Source organism: Podarcis pityusensis (assembly GCF_964106645.2).
Source record: "Podarcis pityusensis genome assembly, chromosome: 10".
Classification (NCBI taxonomy): Eukaryota; Metazoa; Chordata; class Lepidosauria; order Squamata; family Lacertidae; genus Podarcis; species Podarcis pityusensis.
In genome coordinates this window covers 71,867,618-71,885,993 of record NC_138035.1, presented here as the reverse complement: position 1 = coordinate 71,885,993, position 18,376 = coordinate 71,867,618, and the positions used below count along the sequence as shown (strand labels likewise).

Here is an 18,376-nt window from a genome sequence, read left to right as displayed (position 1 = left end):
CCCATTTTCTGCGCAGGGCTTTTGCATTTGATAAAGCTTCCAAACGCTGCCATTGGTTTTCCTTTACTGCCCTAGAAAATGGAGTGAGGAGCAGGGAAGACAACACATTTGACCTGTATGAAAAGAAAGGTAAGTTGCTTATTCATTAGCCATGACATTATAGACAAGAAAGCCTGCCTGAGTGAGCGAGTTAGTATAATGTCTCATTGGCTATTGTGAACCCCCTCCCTTTATAGAAGTTCTAATACAGGGATGGGGAACCATTTTCATTCCAAGGGTCAGATGGGGAACTAAAAGGAACAATTCCAGGAAAAAAGTCAAGTAAAACTCCTTGTTTAGTTGCAGGATTAAATTAATGAAACTAAACAGAACATTTTCTTATGTCCCAACAAAGGTTTTAAAGAGTGAATAAATATAGATAAGGCCAAGGACTTGTAAGTGGCCAATGATTCGATGTTGTTTACTTTGAATAGCAGGCTCATTCTCTGAACTATTTTGACTCTCATCTCTTTGCCATTTGGCACTGGGGAGGTACTGTTTGAGAAACAGGAGCTCAGAGCCCCCCTTGGTGCGCAGAATTAGTTGCACAGTTCTTTGGATACTGGCCAAAACATTTAACAAATTATTGTATGAAATTTTAGATTTTTAAAAATTGCACTAGTCACGAACAATTGGCACAAAGCAAGATGAGTTGACCCTTATTATGTGTGAGTATAAAAGTACACTTGCTAAATTTCTATGCATTTTTATTCACTAATAAAATGTGATGTCTTCCATTTATCTGTTTTGTTTTATGATTCATCTCCCACAGACTATGTTAGAAATTGTATCATTGGTAAAGGAGCAAATTATAAGGGAACCATATCAGTCACAAAAAGTGGCATTCGGTGTCAGGCATGGAATTCCACAATACCTCATGAACACAGGTAAGATTGATGATATCACAAGAGCCCAGTTCTACACACCTTCTCCTGCCAATTTCCTTTCCTTTCATTGATAATAGAATCATAAAATTGTGGAATTGGAAGGGACCCCAAGGGTTATCTAGTCCAACCCCCTGCAATGCAGGAATCCCAAGGAAGAAGAGTCCATCAAATTCCAAAGGAGACTATTCCACTGTCAAACAGCTCTTCCCATCAGAAAGCTTTTCCTAATGTTTAGCTGGAATCTCCTTTCTTGTAACTTGAATCCATTGGTTTGAGTCCTCCCCTCCGGAGAAGGAGAAAACAAGCTTGCTCCATCTTCCACGTTACAGCCCTTGAGACATTGAAAAATGACTGTCATATGAACAACTGGGCAGTTGACAGCAAATGCACCTGCAGAGCTAAGACTGCTGATGATCTCTGTAGGGCATACATATTGGGAAACACAAGTTTGTTGCATTATCATTTTAGTTTTAAGGTGTACACTAGAATTATTTCCATATATACATCAGAAAAGCTGAAGTGGTTCTTGAAAAGTGCTGTACGTTGAGACAGCAGTGCTGGGTGGAGGACAGGGCAGGATGGGGGCCCTCAAAGCAGAGGAAGTGCTTAATCTTCATTAATGATAAATGAAAACTGTGAGAATCTTGAATTTTCTCTCCAAATGTTGATGTTAATCCATAATTTATTACACTGGGATGGCTAAATTTGTGCTATTGGATGTATGATATTCCAACATATTGTAAGGAGAGAAAATGGAAGTTAAATTGTACTAAATCTGGAATCATTGTATTTGGAGACCATTCACTGAAATATAAACAGATAATATAAAATAGATCAGGATCATAGATTAATGTTCTTGGGCATTTTCCGTGAAGAATACATATCCTGGGAAATGCATAAAGAATCAAGTATTGCAAAAGCCAGATAAGAGAACTCTTTTGAAATACTTTCACATAATGAGTGGTTTTATGATCATTCCAGCTTTAAAAATATTCATGGCTAAAGTTGGGTGGCTTAGTGTGAATGAGCTCAGAAAAGAGATTGTGGCTGCTTTGAGGATGAGGAAGGAGTGGAGTGGCCTTATTAGCCCCAGTTTGCTTCCCCATGAGTGGTTACCTCTCCTTGACTGCCACCCCCTTTCCCTTGGAAAAGTCTCTTCATGTGTCTCTTCTAGGTAGTGGTGGTGAAATCCACGCCCACTCATGGCAGGAACACGAGCCACTGCTTGGCTGAGTGTGTTGTCTGAACCTGGGCTCATGGTTTAGCAGATGTTTCCCTATTTTGGATTTCATTATATGGGCAAAATATTTTTTTATATAGGATTCTTAAGGCAGAAAAATTCTGTCCAGTAGATTTTGTTATAAATTCCTGTAATAAAAAGGTTCTGTGGAGTAGATTTCATTGCCATTTTCTGCAAAAAATAATATGGGAATTGTCTAGTTAGAGTTGATGAGTATCACGGTGATTAACTCCAAGCTACTTTTTAGAAGTGTTCCTCCCCTAGAATTGCTCTTTTTGCTTATTTGTGGTGTTTAGATAAAGGTGGGACCCAGTGCACACTTACCTGTGACCTCTACATGATTGCCTTTGGTATGTACACAAGTGCAGGCAAACAACGCTCAATATGTAGACATTGTCAGCACATTTAAGTTGGGGAGCACATTTTCCAGGCAGCACTGAGGCTCCTTTAGTTGCCTGCCAAAGTGATGCTTCATGGTGAGCACTGCCTGCTTGTGACATTCTTTTATGCTTCCAAGTCCTGTGCCCATGTAGCACTGGCAAGCAAGAACTGACCCTTGTGTCCCAGCAGAACTTTGGAAAGCTAGTAGACAGGATTGGCTCTCATCCTCCAAAACTGTAACAATAAATTTTTTTTTGTTCCATATGAAAGGCTGTATGATAACATATTTAGGGCAATCTGGATTGAATGTTGCTGGCTTGCATTTAATGCTTATCTTTCCCAAGTTTAGGACTTTCTGATGAAAGAGGTGGGGGAGGAAATTTCCATAATACTGCAATACACAAGCACATACCATTGTTAAACAAACACATGGAATGTAATTCTCGATCAGAAAAGCTTCCCTGAAGCTGTCCTTAGCAAAGAGGTTATGAAAGATTGATAGCATGGAAGAGGAAATAAGGAAAAATAGAGACTACATGAGAAAGGCACTTCTTATGTTTACTCCAGAAAAAAGAGATGTTTCTAGCATATGAGCTGCATATGATAGGTCAAAACCAGGTCTTTGAAGTGAGCCAGAAATGAATTGGTAACCTGTTCAGCCAAGCCAGAACTGGTGTTCTATGTTCATACTGTCCTATTCTAGCCAACAATTGCCGTTAAATGTCCTCAGGTGTATAATACGAATTAATACCATACCTGACCTGGATGATAAGCATATGCAAAGTAGTAGTCTCGGGGGTAAAATTAGGAAGTCTAATTAATAATTGCAGAGGAATATATTATTTGGCACTGGCAAAACCAACTGGTGCAGTTCTAGGTCACAGATGCTCTTTGCTGCTCTTTGCCTGACCACATTTTTGTTCTCTACTGCTTTACTGTATAGTTTTCAAGTATTATTTTTAACTTGTGCAGGAAAGTCAGCAGGCAGTTAACATTTATTAAATAAATAAATAAATAGGAGTCAGATAAACTATTTATTAAGGTTCGCGACAAAGCTTGCATGCTCTTATACTGTAATGATTGTCATTTTAAAACTAGCTTTTTGCCTTCGAGCTATCGAGGTAAAGATCTACGTGAAAACTACTGCCGCAATCCCAGAGGAGAGGAAGGCGGGCCCTGGTGCTTTACAAGCAGCCCAACGAAGCGTCATGAACCCTGTGACATTCCCCTCTGTTCGGAAGGTAACACTCAGAAGGTCAACCATTAGTTGATTTCAGTTTTGTGCAGAAGCAGAATTAACTTTACAAATATGACACATCACAGATTTGTGTCTTTTGAGTGCCACTCAGATTCTGATAATTATTAGAGAACATTTTCTTGACGCTTAAGATTCAAACTTTGTGACAATCTAGGCTGCCTTTTGGAAACTCTTGAAAGTCCTTGGATGTTTTGGCAACAGAGAAACCTCCATTCTTACTTCACATTTCACATTAGGCAAAAATTGATGAAAAGCATAATTAATTTGATAGAAGACCATGTGAATCTAACAGGAGGTTGCTATTTGTTGACATATGCTTTTATCTGCAGTATTGGAATGAGGTGTTGAGCTCAAGTCACTATCCTAGAAAAGAGTCACTTTTCTGTACTTTCAGCTGAATGCATGACGTGCCATGGCGAAAGCTATAGAGGCCCCATGGACCACACGGAAACTGGCAAGGAATGTCAACGCTGGGACCTTCAGAGACCACACAGGCACCCATTTCGTCCAGAGAAGTAAAAATGCTCTTCATTTATTTTAAGGAAGTACAGATTGTGAATGGAACCTGTCTGTCTTTTTGAGACAGGACTGCTGCCTGTGGGCTATTGGAATCATTGCCATGCACACTTTTTTCCATCATGAATTGGATTTCAACCCTTCATTCATGCATTTAATTAGTAACTATAATGATGTTTGTCTTGTCCTTCCAATGAGTTGCCAGGGTAGCTTAAAAATAAGGAAACAAAAAATGCAGAGCACAGAGAAAGGAGGAATAGCAGAATCTAAAGATGGCATGAAAACCTTCAGCAGAGAAGAAACTAACTGAAATGAAAGGGCGTGAGAAAATAAGAATGCCTCAGAATGGCATCAGAATGATAACAATGTATGCATAAAGTGAGTCTCTCTGGGGATAGCATTCCATAACTGGAGCACCACCACTAAAAAGGCCCAGATGATGGGGACACCTAAGAAGGGTTGTTGTGAAAGATCTTATAGGATGTGAATCTAGGCAATCCTATAGGTCTGCTGCCCCCAAGCTATGAAGTCTTTAAAGGGTATGTGAATCCTCTATAGCAGACATAGTTTTTCATTGCTTACTTTTGAAAAGTAGACTGTCTGTAGGAATATTGCTACCTGCAACTTGAGTAGATGTTGGAGCTCTCATGCAATCCATGAGCGTTCATGTGTCAAGCCCAAACCAATGTCAGTGGTGTTCCATTCATTTGAATGTTAATTGTTTAACCTAAACCCTATACAATCGATGATGTATTGAATCATGTACAATCCTCATTAATTTTAATGAACTTTGGACTACAACCATACATAGCATTGGAAATTGTTAAACTTCATATTGATTGAGTACTAGCTGTAACTCACTTTTATGTTTGCTCATAAAAGCTTCTAATTAAAAGCATGAGGTAATCTTAATAGCATAACTAGGTTTTAATGAACGAGAGAGTGAAAGAAGAGAGACCATGCACACACAGGTACAGATATCTCTAAAAAACCCCAACCAACTTTAAATAGGTTGTTATCAAAGTGACTTAAATAACTGAAAATATTTATGAGCTTAATCTTTACTGTCCTCCATAAATCTCTACTGGAATACTTAACCTTTAAGCTTCTCAGATTTTTGATCCTTTGCCTATTAAAGCTATAAATGTTTTGTTTTTGTTTTGCTAATATTTGATAGTGATTTAATATTTATCTTCCATCCCCCCACCCTACAGACAAAAAAACATTGGCTGAAGGCAATGTTCATTGCTGTGAGTTTTGGTTTTGGACAGTTACTTAAGTTGTTGCAGTATTCACTTAATGCCAAAAAAGTGAATCTGAGCCAATGCTAGGACACTGCAGACTAAAAAGGTTTTGTTCTTATAGGCTGTTATCCAAGCATACAGTGTGATCTGTACTTTAGAGTCCTTCAAAAGGAGCTATATAGTAATTTAGGCCATGCAGAATGGTCTGGGGGGGGGGTTAGAATCATAGAATAGAATCATAGAATCATAGAATCATAGAGTTGGAAGAGACCACAAGGGCCATCAAGTCCAACCCCCTGCCAAGCAGGAAACACCATCAGAGCACTCCTGACATATGGTTGTCAAACCTCTGCTTAAAGACCTCCAAAGAAGGAGACTCCACCACACTCCTTGGCAGCAAAGGTATCTCCAGGGTATCTACACTGTAGATGTAAACTAGTTTAATAGTTATTCTTTCTCTTCAGTAAACACTTGGAACAGTAGATCTGTGAGGGGGACTTAGAATCCTTAATGGAAAAAATACTACTACTACCACTACTACTACTACTACTACTAATAGGTGAATAATATTCTGTTAAAGCCATGGCAGTTAAATCGGTATACATCAAACTTTAATTTGCAGTGTAGATATGTCCTATGGTGTAGGATATATATTTGCATTGATATGAATTGCATAAGTTAACTTAATTCTTTGCCTTTGAACGTTGAGGTCACACCCACACCATACATTTGAAGCACTATTATTCCACTTTCACAGACATGGAGAATCCTGGGAGTTGTAGCTCTGTGAAGTCAGCATCCTTAGCAAAGTATAGTTGCCAGGATCTTCTATGGCTGTTAAAGTGGTAAAGTAGTGCTTAAATACAGTATATGGAGAGGAGTTGACTTATCTGCAGGCTACTTAATTCTGCTTTCTTTTAACTGGAGTCCAGTAGATAGGATTTCATAAACCATAGCTCATGTTGGAATTGACTTTTAATCATAACAATTACTTTTAACCAGCTTGCATATATGAACATTGTTCTTGCTTCCATTGCAATGAGCTGGAAATAAGGGAATTGGTATTCGGTTCCATGTCCTCCTTCCATAGACATTCTTTGTGACCTTGGAATGATCATTAACTCAATTTGCGCTCCACTTGCATAACAAGTGATATTTTTTCCCCTGTAATCTACTTGGAAACCAGTTGCTAACAGTATTGGAACACTTGTTCATTAACTACAGGAACGGTGGCCTGCAACCGGCTCCACATTTTATCTGATGTCTGATTCCTGAATCAGGCAGAAATTGTTTGCTAGGTGTAGGTGATGGTGTAAATAACATGTCTTAATGGAAATGCATGATGTGATGTATTTACGTGGCGGGCTTTCGATACTGCTGCTGTGCGTCACTATGAAAAGCCCTACTTCTTTACCACTGTCATTAGCAGCTACCGTAGATTCCGGAGTATTAGGCAACTGGGCATATTAGACGACCCCCCAAATTAGCAGCTGCAATTTGGGGATTTGTTTTATAAGCCAGTTGCCTAATACGCTGGGCAGCTCCGCGCCGGGAGAAAGCCGCCTGGCGCGGAGCTGAGCCCACAGCCCGCTGCTTCGGAGCCGCCACAGCAGCAGCGGGGGCGGGCTCCGCTCCGCGCCACCCATACCCGGCGTATAAGGTGACCCCCGATTTTTTAACCTTTTTTCCGGGGTTAAAAAGTCGCCTTATACACCAGAATCTACGGTAACTTGATCTGAATTGCAGAGGTCCCCCATTTTTAGCTGATTATGAAAATTTGTATATCACATTGAATCACAGCAGTTCTCAGCCTGTGGGTCCCCAGATGTTGTTGGACTACAACTCCCATCATCCCTGAGCTCTGGCCTTGCTAGCTGGGGTGGTGGGAGTTGGAGTTCAATAACATCTGGGGACCTACAGGTTGAGAAAGGCTGGATTAGGCTCAGTTCTCTTGATTTTTGTAAGATTTTGAAATGTTATGCTGTTTTTGTGATGTTTGAATTTTATTTTATATGTGGCTTGTAAACCACTTTGGGACAGATTTTTCTTGAAAAGCAGCATATATATTTATTAAATTAATAAACAGGTGGCCACAAGGAAGTGTGCAACATGATAATATCACATAACACATTTCCCTTGTGACAGGAGAGAGGAAGGACACTTGGCCTGGGCCAGCCTTGTGTGTTTGTTCTTTGTGATAGTCCTAAATTCGGAGTCCTGTCCATGATGTTTTTTATCAGGTGATAACCTAGCAGTTCAGAAGCACATCAAAGTGCAAGTAGATAAATAGGTACTGCTCTGGCGGGAAGGTCAACGGCATCTCCATGCACTCCTTTGGTTTTGCCAGAAGCGGCTTAGTCATGCTGGCCACATGACCCGGAAAAACTGTCTGTGGACAAATGTCGGCTCCCTCGGACAGTAAAGCGAGATGAGCACTGCAACCCTAGAGTTGTTCGTGACTGGACTTAACTGTCAGGGGTCCTTTACCTTTAGGTGATGGGGATCTAAGCTTCTCATTCCTTCAGGTATACAGGGTTGAGGTTGTTTAGGGTTTTAAAGGTCAGCACCAATATTTGAATTGTGCTTGAAATGTGCTGGGAGCCAATGTAGGTCTTTCAGGACCAGTATGATGTGGTCCCAGTGGCTGCTCCCAGGCACCAGTCTAGCTTCCACATTCTGGATTAGTTGGATATTAGTTACCCAAACCCACTGATGGTCTCTCCCAGCAGCTTCATATAGATGTTGAAAAACATGGGGGAGAGGACAGAGCCCTGAGGTACCCCACAAGTGAGTGCACAGGGGTCTGAACACTCATCCCCCCCCCCACTTTCTGGAGACAGACCAGGAGGAAGGAGCCAAACCACTGCATAACAGTGCCCCCAGCTCCCAACCCACCTAGACAGTCCAGAAGGATGCCATGGTCAAGTGATGAGACGACTAATAGGGGAGTTTCATTGCTATACTACACACCCAAAAGATTGGATATTATGTTGGCGTATTGATTTTATCAGACTAAGAGCAAAATTCACGGGGAAAGGTTTGGCAAGCAGGCATTTGAGAGCATTGCAGCCCTTGGGAAATGTCTCTGTCAGCCCACCTGGCTTGCGCATTGCAGGTGGGAACTCCAAGTGCATTGATGGAGTCACCAGGACTGAAGACCTACATGAGTGTATGTAACACCCAGTCAGACCTGAGGACTCTCATTCAGACAGCACACTGCTGCTTGTATTGATACAAATTTCTGTACAGTACCAGCAAAACGAAGCTGAAACTGGGAGGTGAATAAACAGCAGAGGAGCAGAAAAGAAGCCAGTTACTGCACATTGGGTCTTGATAGTGGTGATGGGAGTTCAAGAGTTTTCTAAAGCAATAAACCACAGGCTTCCTACATTTCTCTACCTTCATTCTGCAACTGATAAATTTAAAGAGTAGAATTTAGCATAGTTCTGCCTGCTCCCTGCTGACTAGAAAGGCTGTGCTAACAGCCAGCGGGTCTGGAGAAATCAGGCTTAGAAGTAATTGTGCCATTGCTTTTTAACAGTATTGGGGAACCCCAAACCATCCCCTTGAGTGAGTGTTGTGGGAAGACACAGTATAGCAGCAGATCAACCACATGTCATTGTTTTGTAGCTCTAGGCCACTACAACTTAATTGTAAACAATTGACATACAGCACAGGATCCTATAGAGTTGCTATAAATAGCAAAATGCCAATATGATGAAATTAGGGACCCCCGTTTTTTTAAAAAAACAAAACTCTGCAAAGTATTGAGTTGCATAAGATTCTGTTGTCCTTCTGGAATATCTTTTGCATAAGCTCTTATTAAAACAACAAAAACAAAAGCCAACAGGAACTTGACTATGTGAAACTGGGAGACTGCAACTACCTATTTAAAATCTCAGGGTTTCCTCTGACTTTTGGCCCCCAGCCCACCAAAAACATGCCCAGTCTTTACTCTTGCTATGGCACTGTCAGTACTTCGAATATAACTTCCTTATTTCAGTTCTGGGTATGTCTTAGTTGGATGCAACCTAGATTCATTTCCGCAGATATTTGGTGTCATGGTGGTAGAGGTTTCATCAGTACATGGTGTTCTTTGATTGACCAAGACCAATGTTTTTAGTTCTGTCTGCAATTCTTCTCTGAAATGGCAACTCCAGGGAATGTAAACAAAAGCACATGCTGTGTAGTCTAATAAAATAATTCACGTAGATGATAAAGCAATTGCCTTTAAATGTTTCCCCTGGAGGTCCAGAGCTTGGGATATGCAACTTGGCCTTGATTAACAGCATACGTTTTAAATTTCAGTCACTAAATGGAAGTGTCAATTATACTTGCATTACTAACTTAGTACAGTGGCCACCTAAATAGCAGGTTAAGTTGTAAAGTAAGGGGGAAGCACGAAATTAATGACCCATTAAAGCTGAGAAATGCCTGGGAAGAGCATTTTTATCTATTGTTAATCACAATTGCCTGGAATCCAGAAATAACAAGCACTGATGGAGAGCGTTAAATGTAATTGGAGAGAGAGAGAGAGAGAGAGAGAGAGAGAGAGAAGAGAAGAGAAGAAATTTAACTACCTTTTAGAAAGCTGCTACTCTGTTACAGCTAGACCTTGTCTAGATTTACTCAGAGGCTGAGTCCAAGTATCAAGTAAGTATCAAAATAAATTTTGATGATATGCAAAGTAGCAGAGTAGCTTACAGCTAGGAAGCTAAATAACTCTTCCAGGTGATTGATAGCTTCTTTGTAAAGACTATACAATATTCAGACTTTTAATATTCAAAAGAACTTTACTTTCATAAACATAAACATAAAGGTTTTTACGTTATTATACATACCATGTATAATAAATGTAATATAAACAATTATTTCTAAAAGAATAAGCAAATGCTATTCATTCAAGAAACTGAGAGTTGTCTCAATTCCCCCCTTCACTTCTTTCAGTAATTCCAGGACAAAGGGTATGGAAATAATTAAAAAGAGAAAAAAATATTGACAAGATAAAGGAGGGCAGAGGGAAACTGCATTTTTCCTCCTTGCAGTGCTGGAAATGAGGGCATGGCCTCAGAATAAGCAGACTTCTAAAAATAGAGCTATCATTAGCAGAAAGTTTATTGAAAATAGCTTCCAGTTTGAACCCAGGACTGTTGAACCCATTTCCTTAATGAGTCTGGTATGCCAGGAAGTGTTTATATTGTCCACATTTAATTGGGCCATTTGAAGATAGGGAGTAAAGGTATTGTGTCAAGCCAGACACTAATGGGAGGTTGCCCAATTAGCAGAGTGACCCTGTTGGATGCCCTGAAGCATATCAAAACTGTTCTCCTCCAGATATTACAGCTGCTGACTGCTTTTTGATGGCAACTCCTCCTCCCACATCTGTAGGTATTTGGCACCCCACATGTTAGGATTCCTGTTTGCCCTAACTGCCTCAGAACCCTATCAGGCTGGAGGTCATTTGGGCTGCATCTTGTGTGCCTGTGTAGCGTTGCCAGGCTGACTTAGTTGACGTGCTTGTCGGTGTGCTTTGCAGATATCCTGACAAAGGCCTTGATGATAATTACTGCCGCAATCCAGATAATAAGCCGAGGCCGTGGTGCTACACTCTTGACCCAAACACCCCCTGGGAGTTTTGCACAATTAAAACGTGTGGTGAGTTTAATGCAAATGTTTATTGTGACTTTCCCCTTTCCTTAATCTAGGCTATCTGAGATTGTCTCTTCACTGCGTGGCAACCCTGTTATGTTTTCTGTAGGCTTCAGTCCTGTCGCTTATAACAAGGATCCTCTGCATTGTTTGGTCGTTCCCCTGTTCTCTTACCTAATATGCTCTCCTCTTTGTGCATTTTTTGTGTAAAAGACTCCTCATGCAATTTCTGGGGCGTGGGTGCTACATTTCTGGCCTTGCCCTCAGATCACACAGGCTCCATCAATCCCTCTCCACATGCATAAATTTCCCTGGAAGCTGCAGACCTAATAATACAGTTAGTCTTGAAAGCAGATTTTAAGGGTAGCAGCTCAGAATTTATGAGACAGAGTTTGCCTGGGCACAAGCAAAGGTGCATGTACAGATGGGACCTAGAAAATGCCCAAGCATCCTCTGAAGCATTGTATTGAAGGCTGTAGTGGTAGACAATATCTATCTTCCCTCTAAGCACACTCTGAAGCTCCTGTGTTGCCCCAGAGTTCTTGAAAACCCAGTTTAAAAACAACTATATTAGATCAATGCTGCTGCAGGTCTCCTGAGGTCAGAGTTCTTATTGGTGTGGGGAAAGATAAGAGATCCGTTTCAGCATACATCTAGCAAATCCTTTATCTTTCCCTGCAATCCACTTAAGCAATGCAATATGTATGAGACCTTGCTGTTTAAGGTAACAAATAATATCTCAGAAGCGACTGTCTAGCAGTTTTTACTTTTATGTTAGCAATTAGCATACTAAACAGTGCTGAAAAATCTCTCCTGAGAATACAAACATCTGGTGCATTTATTGCCATCTGGACTTCATGCTACCTGAATGTTTGACGTCCAAACTAAACTGATCAAAGACCCAATCTTGCTTAGACTTGGCATGTTCCAAACATTTTGAGGCTGCTTCTCTCTTCTGTGAGCCTGAAAATGCTAAAGAGCATTTTACCTTTTCTTGGAGTGGTAATCTATTTGCTCATGAATCTCATATAGGAAAACCAGTTTTCTAGTATTATAAATAAACAGCTTGAACGACAGGTTTAGGTTTATTAAATTTATATATTGCTGCCCACAACAAAAAGTTCCAAAGTGATTTAAAATGAGAGTAAAAATACAATAATAAAAACAGATAAACACAGTGAGGATCAAAACATCCAATCACTGGTGCTGCCTGAATGCCTGGGGAAACAAAAATGTCTTCTTGGTGCTGGAACATTAACAAAGTTGACACCAGGTGGGCTTCCCCGGGGAGATGACCTGCATGCTTGGGGCTTCTCAGACTTCCTTTGTCCTGTTTTACCTTGGGTGCATGTATGCACTCGTTCGCCAGAGTGCAGAAATAGTGCAGAGAGATATGCACAGTGCTTTTCCCCCCTTAAAAAAACGTTCAGGGGTCCTCTCATTTTCTTACTCATATTGAAATACTGTACTGTCCCTCAAGGAGGCCAAACTTAGATTCACAAAATGTTTAGGGGTATGCATACACCTGCGAACCCACAGAAAAAAGCACTGGAAATGTAAGATAGGAATCATGTACAACCAGTAGAAGATCTTTGCCATTTTAAAATATACTGATTTACTTGTGGAATCCTAAGAATCTTAAGGGGAATTATTCTGTCTTTTCTGTTCCTACATGAATTTGCAATTCACAAGCTGTAGGTAACAGGGCATTTTTTTACAAGTGGCTCACGTCAGGAAATGACTCTGAACCACTTTGTCAGGAAATGACTCTGAACCGATGTGATCATAAAAAAAGAATGCAATGGAAATGTACAACTGCTGCACAAGGAAATATTGATGCCCCAGTAGGAGTTTGAATGTCCTTGAACTGCATTATTGCAGTTTCCTTAAGGAGTAGTTTGATATTTTTCTCTGCAGTAACGTTTGGTTTTTCTGATGTATTCATTCTATGTTACAGCTCCTTCCTAACATTCCTACAAAAGTACACAATATGTGATGTAACTAATCACTTTGCTGCAAAAACATCACAGATTGTCATACACTTATGTTAAAGGAAAATTTGCTTTTGCAAATGGTATACTCTCAGTGATGACCATTAGTATTCTAGAGGAGTCAGGAATAAATAATGTTAGAGAATCCATTAGCTTAGTGGTACAGCACATGCTTTGCACTCACTTCCCATGTTTTACTTTGCATGAATAAGGTCGCAAATTCAATCCCTTATATCTCTAATTATGTTCCTGATGTGGCCTCAGTTCCATAAACATTTCCAATTATCACAAATTTGTAAGTAGTAAAAATAAGCCTTGTGCCTGCCTGCCTGAGTGACTCATTTGAGGAGCTACCATTTTCCAAAATTCTGTTCAAAACAGTCCACGCCAGACTGAGTGCAACTTGCAGAGACATCTGCAAAAGGTCTTGAGACAGAGAAACTTGTTGGCTTTCCAAACATATTACTCTAGGGAGAATTTGATATCAGATTTACAGAAGCACAGCCACTCTTTAAAGTGCACAAATATTAGCTTAATAAAGCCATTAGAATATTAAATGTAGGAATGTATTCATTTTAAAAATCAGATACTTTTGCATTAATCCATGATTGTGCGTGATCTACATAGAACAAATCTAGGATGCCAAAACACTGATTTGTGTGTTTAATTTTCCATGCGCAAATACTCTTTTGACTGAAGTGGAACCAGGGATTTAAGTAGTTAGATGGGTTTGTAATAGATTTCGTCTTGTACATGTTTATATGACTGGGGTTACAACAACAAAAGATGCCTCTTGAGGAATTACCTTTGTATTTACCAGCAGACTTTACATTTAAAAACTAATCTATATTCCAGGTTAGACAGTAGACCCTAATTGTGCAACCAGATGTGAACCCACAAAATCTTACTGACTTTATAAAGTTTGAGCTATGAGTAATTCAGGCCAGGGTGCATAAACACAGGCCCTTTACAAGGATTCCTAGTATTCTGTTCTTTGGGAAGCATGCTGTTGCACAAGGAGAGAAAGGCACTGTGAATTGCATTCTGGGAAACTGCAATCTAGCAGGCAGAAACCTGGTGTTTAGTGGTGTTCCTGCTTATGTCCAAATAGAAGTACAGTGGTACCTTGGTTTAAGAACATCTTTGTTTATGAACCACTTGGATTAAGAACGCTGCAAACACGGAAGTAGGTGTTTTGGTTTGTGAACTTTGCCTTGGAATAAGAACATGTTTTGCTTCCTGTTGAGTGTGTTCCATTTGTAAATTGAGTCCCCACTGCTGTGGGAGAGCATGCCTTGGTTTAAGAACGTTTTGGTTTAAGAACAGACTTCTGGAACGGATTAAGTTCGTAAACCAAGGTACCACTGTAAAAACCTTGGAAATGAAATCCATTACTGCGTTGCAGAACAAAATCTTAAAACAGTCACAGAATCACAGCAGATAAAAGTCTTTCTCATGCAAAGCAATTCGACATTTGAAGTGATGGCATTCAGTTCTTTGGAATTCAGTGCTAGCCTAATGTGGAAGTAGCTATTCATAATGCTTGAGGAATTTAATTTCTGTGAAGTCCTGTGTGGACTAACCTCCTTCTAAATTCACACTTCTCCAAGTTGTAGTTATCCAGCCAAGTAATGTATACAAAAATGGTTGTGCATATAAATGCATGTATTAGTGAAAATAGCTTACACAGGTGCGTTATATTGGGGGAGATTGCCTTGCTGATTTTTCATATTGGAAGAAAATTGTACTAAAATGTTACTGAATTTTCATGGAGACTTTCTTTTTAAAAAATCACAAATTGATGAGGAAAGGTGGAGAACTGAACTTAAGATCTGAAAAATGAGAAATGTGCAATATTTCCCCATCCCTATTCAGAGTAAGTCTCACAATGTTCAGTTTGGCTTGTTGTTTAGTTGTTTAGTCGTGTATGACTCATCGTGACCCATGGACCAGAGCACACCAGGCACTCCCGTCTTCCACTGCCTCCCGCAGTTTGATCAAACTCATGTTGGTAGCTTCGAGAACACTGTCCAACCATCTCGTCCTCTGTCTCCCCCTTCTCCTTGTGCCCTCAATCTTTCCCAACATCAGGGTCTTTTCCAGGGAGTCTTCTCTTCTCACGAGGTGGCCAAAGCATTGGAGCCTCAGCTTCAGGATCTGTCCTTCCAGTGAGCACTCAGGGCTGATTTCCTTCAGAATGGATAGGTTTGATCTTCTTGCAGTCCATGGGACTCTTAAGAGTCTCCTCCAGGACCATAATTCAAAAGCATCAATTCTTTGGTGATCAGCCTTCTTTATGGTCCAGCTCTCCCACATAAATATGCATAAGATTGCAGCCTAAAGGGTTGCCTTGTTTCCTAGGACCCAATGTATCTTTTAAGTGGTCTTCAGGAATCAAAGGGTGAACTGTAGAACATTCCCCTTACATCAGGTTGACTTGCAGGAAGGAAAGCAACAGCCATGTCTATCTTTCTAGCTCAGAATGTTGTGGACAGCTCTTCAGCAGCAGCTGAGACGAGAGAATGCATCAGAGGTCAAGGAGACGGGTACCGTGGAACTATAAGCACCATATGGAGTGGCATTGAATGTCAGCCTTGGGACTCTCAGACTCCTCATCAACACAACTTCACATCGCAGAACTATAAATGCAAGTGAGTAGGGCCTCATGGGTGTCACCATTTTAATGGCAGTGATTATGACTTGCAGAATCATTATTAATCTTCAACCCAATAAATACTCATGTGACTTGTAGAGTGTGATATAAAACATACTTTACTGTCATGTCAAACACTATCTAGGAATCATAGCTATGTTTCTGAAGTGTTGCTTTTGGGAAAACTCACCTGAATCTGATTTATATAACTGCTCCATGTTTGGTGGACTCATTTCATGGATCCATGAACAATCCAATATGGGAATCTTCAGAGCCTTTTTTCTGGCCTGGCGCATAAGTTGTGGTGTATTCATAGTGCCTGATGGTGTCTAGTACCAGCTTCTCACTGTGTACCTGGCAAACTGTAGTGTGGTGGTTTTATGTGTGTGCACATGGACTATGTATACTGGTGTGATGCAGGCACACCAACATTTCCAGTAAGAAAGATGGTAAAAAAGTGAATTGGTCACAGGTTTTGGGACTAGATGGGAGAGGTGTTAAACTGTCACTCAGGGTTTTTTCTGCAACATGGCTTTATCTTACCTTGAACACTAAAACTTCCTACCTTCTCAACTCTCTGATATTTTTAAGAAGCCACTGCTCCCCCCACAACACCCCCCCCATTTCCTAGTTGTCTGAAAGTTCCCTTCTCCCTTCTAGGGAATCTAATACATCTACAGGTGAACTAGTTGAAATGATGCAAGCCCCAGCATCAATTCTTCCCCTCCTAATTAGGATTCCTGCTGCTTATAGAAGCTCTGGTTGTGTGGAACCATGATCCCTTGTAGCTGCTCATTCTTCAGCTCTTAAATTGGCTGGCTGTGTCCTATGAAAGGCTTCAGTCACCTGTCCATGTCAGAAACCTTCGCCACAGTAGCAGCTTGAGAACAAGAATCTTGTCTGGGGGTAAGTTATCCTGACTTGATAATATGCTACGGTTTTGTGAGAGTGTGCTTGTTTTTCAGTGCAGGGTGAATGGGTGTCCAGTATGTTTGTTGTTACCAGTGCTTTACTTTTACTAAAAATTCAGATTTGTCCATCTGGAAATTCTCTATTTTATATTCATGCTAGTGTAGACTTTAATGTCTGAAAATATGCAGGATAACATATAGTTTCTTCCCCCTTAGCCCCCTTCTTGAAGGACCAGATTTTGCATCGACAATAAAAGGACTGGGTAATGAATGCACACAAGTGCAGACAGAGGTGCACAGTGCTTGGTTTTGCTCCCTAGAGTGCCTTTCTGCTAGAATTGGAAGGCTGACTCAGTGGTGGTTCCAGACTGTAAGGGAATCTGAGGAAAAGGGTTCGGGAGGCCTTTCTCGGATGGAAAGATGATGGCCCACAAATGAGGCCAGGTGAGGCAACCACCTCAGATGGCAGGATCCAGTGGGGCAGCAGATCTTGATGCCAATCTTTCTCCACCCACTGTTTGTTTCTGATGGAGCTATTCCCTCCCTCCTTCCCTGGTGGGCAGGGAAGCACCTCAGGTGCCAAAATGTCTTGGGCTGGCCCTGCTTCTAGTGCTCTCAATATTAAAAATACATATTTCTTGTTGAAGCAGCTCTTTTTACATAGTGACTCTGAATATTTGGGGAACTGTGACCAAGAGCACTCGGCAAAAAGTTATTTTGCTTACTCTTGCTGCTGTTTCTTTTCCAGGATGCATGCAGAATGAAGCACCCCTCCTTTGTGTCACACTTCTGAGACATTTGCTGACCCTGTGATGTGAATGGCATGGTCTAAGTGCTGTGAAACACCCACATGGTTTCTTGCTTGGAACACCATGTTCATGCACCACTCAGAAACCTACTTTTGCAGCTCAGCTTCCATTTTCCAGCTGAGAAAGAACTTATTGGCACTAGCAAGACTAGTGCAATGAAGCATATATAGATGCTGGAGAACCATCCTTATTAGGCTAATGGTGTTCTAATAATCCAGGATTGTTGGTTAATGTTACATGAATGGGAGCTGTTGTAAGGGACATATTTCAATATCTTTCGGAATACAGTATTCATCAGAATTTGATAGGTGCCGCCATCTAGCTGTGCACTGGGATAGAAAAACAGTTTGAAGTAATTTTGCAGCTTGTCTAGCTGGAATCAGTTGAAGTGGATTTGTCTCTTTTATTCTTTCCTTCCTTTTTTACTAGAAATTTCATCTACTCGGAAGCATTGTTGCAAATAAAAGTCCCATGTCATTCATCAAGGGGGATGGTTGGGAGTGGGAAATGCTGCCTGCCCTCAGTTGCAACTTAGAGTATCAGCTGCGATGCAACTGGTGCTGTTTGACTGGAAGCAAGTCATTGTGGCTCTGCCATTTTCATTCCATGCTGCTTTGGTCCTAGGCTGAGATGCCACGGTTGCTACAGCTTGTTTGATTCTCTTGTGCGTGCAATAAGCACCGGCTACGCTCTGCCTCCACAGTCAGAGGCAATAATACTTCTGAATACTAGCTGCTGGAAACCTCAGAGGAGAGAGAATGCTCTTCTGCTCAGGTCCTGATTGCGGGTGTCCTAGAG

The 18,376-nt window shown here is 40.8% G+C and overlaps 1 protein-coding gene across 5 annotated transcripts in view; it reads left to right on the top strand.

Annotated features, from left to right (window-relative positions):
* The window catches only part of HGF (hepatocyte growth factor), a 54,931-nt gene that overhangs the window by 15,834 nt on the left and 20,721 nt on the right, over positions 1 to 18,376 (top strand). For 3 of the 5 annotated variants that reach the window (XM_081023614.1, XM_081023613.1, XM_081023616.1), the window contains exons 3-8: positions 17 to 129; positions 812 to 926; positions 3,646 to 3,788; positions 4,200 to 4,320; positions 11,102 to 11,220; positions 15,649 to 15,856. In XM_081023614.1, the coding sequence (XP_080879740.1) occupies positions 17 to 129; positions 812 to 926; positions 3,646 to 3,788; positions 4,200 to 4,320; positions 11,102 to 11,220; positions 15,649 to 15,856 (819 nt within the window). The remainder of the gene's footprint in view (positions 1 to 16; positions 130 to 811; positions 927 to 3,645; positions 3,789 to 4,199; positions 4,321 to 11,101; positions 11,221 to 15,648; positions 15,857 to 18,376) is intronic. The other 2 variants (XM_081023617.1, XM_081023615.1) reach the window with 1 other exon arrangement.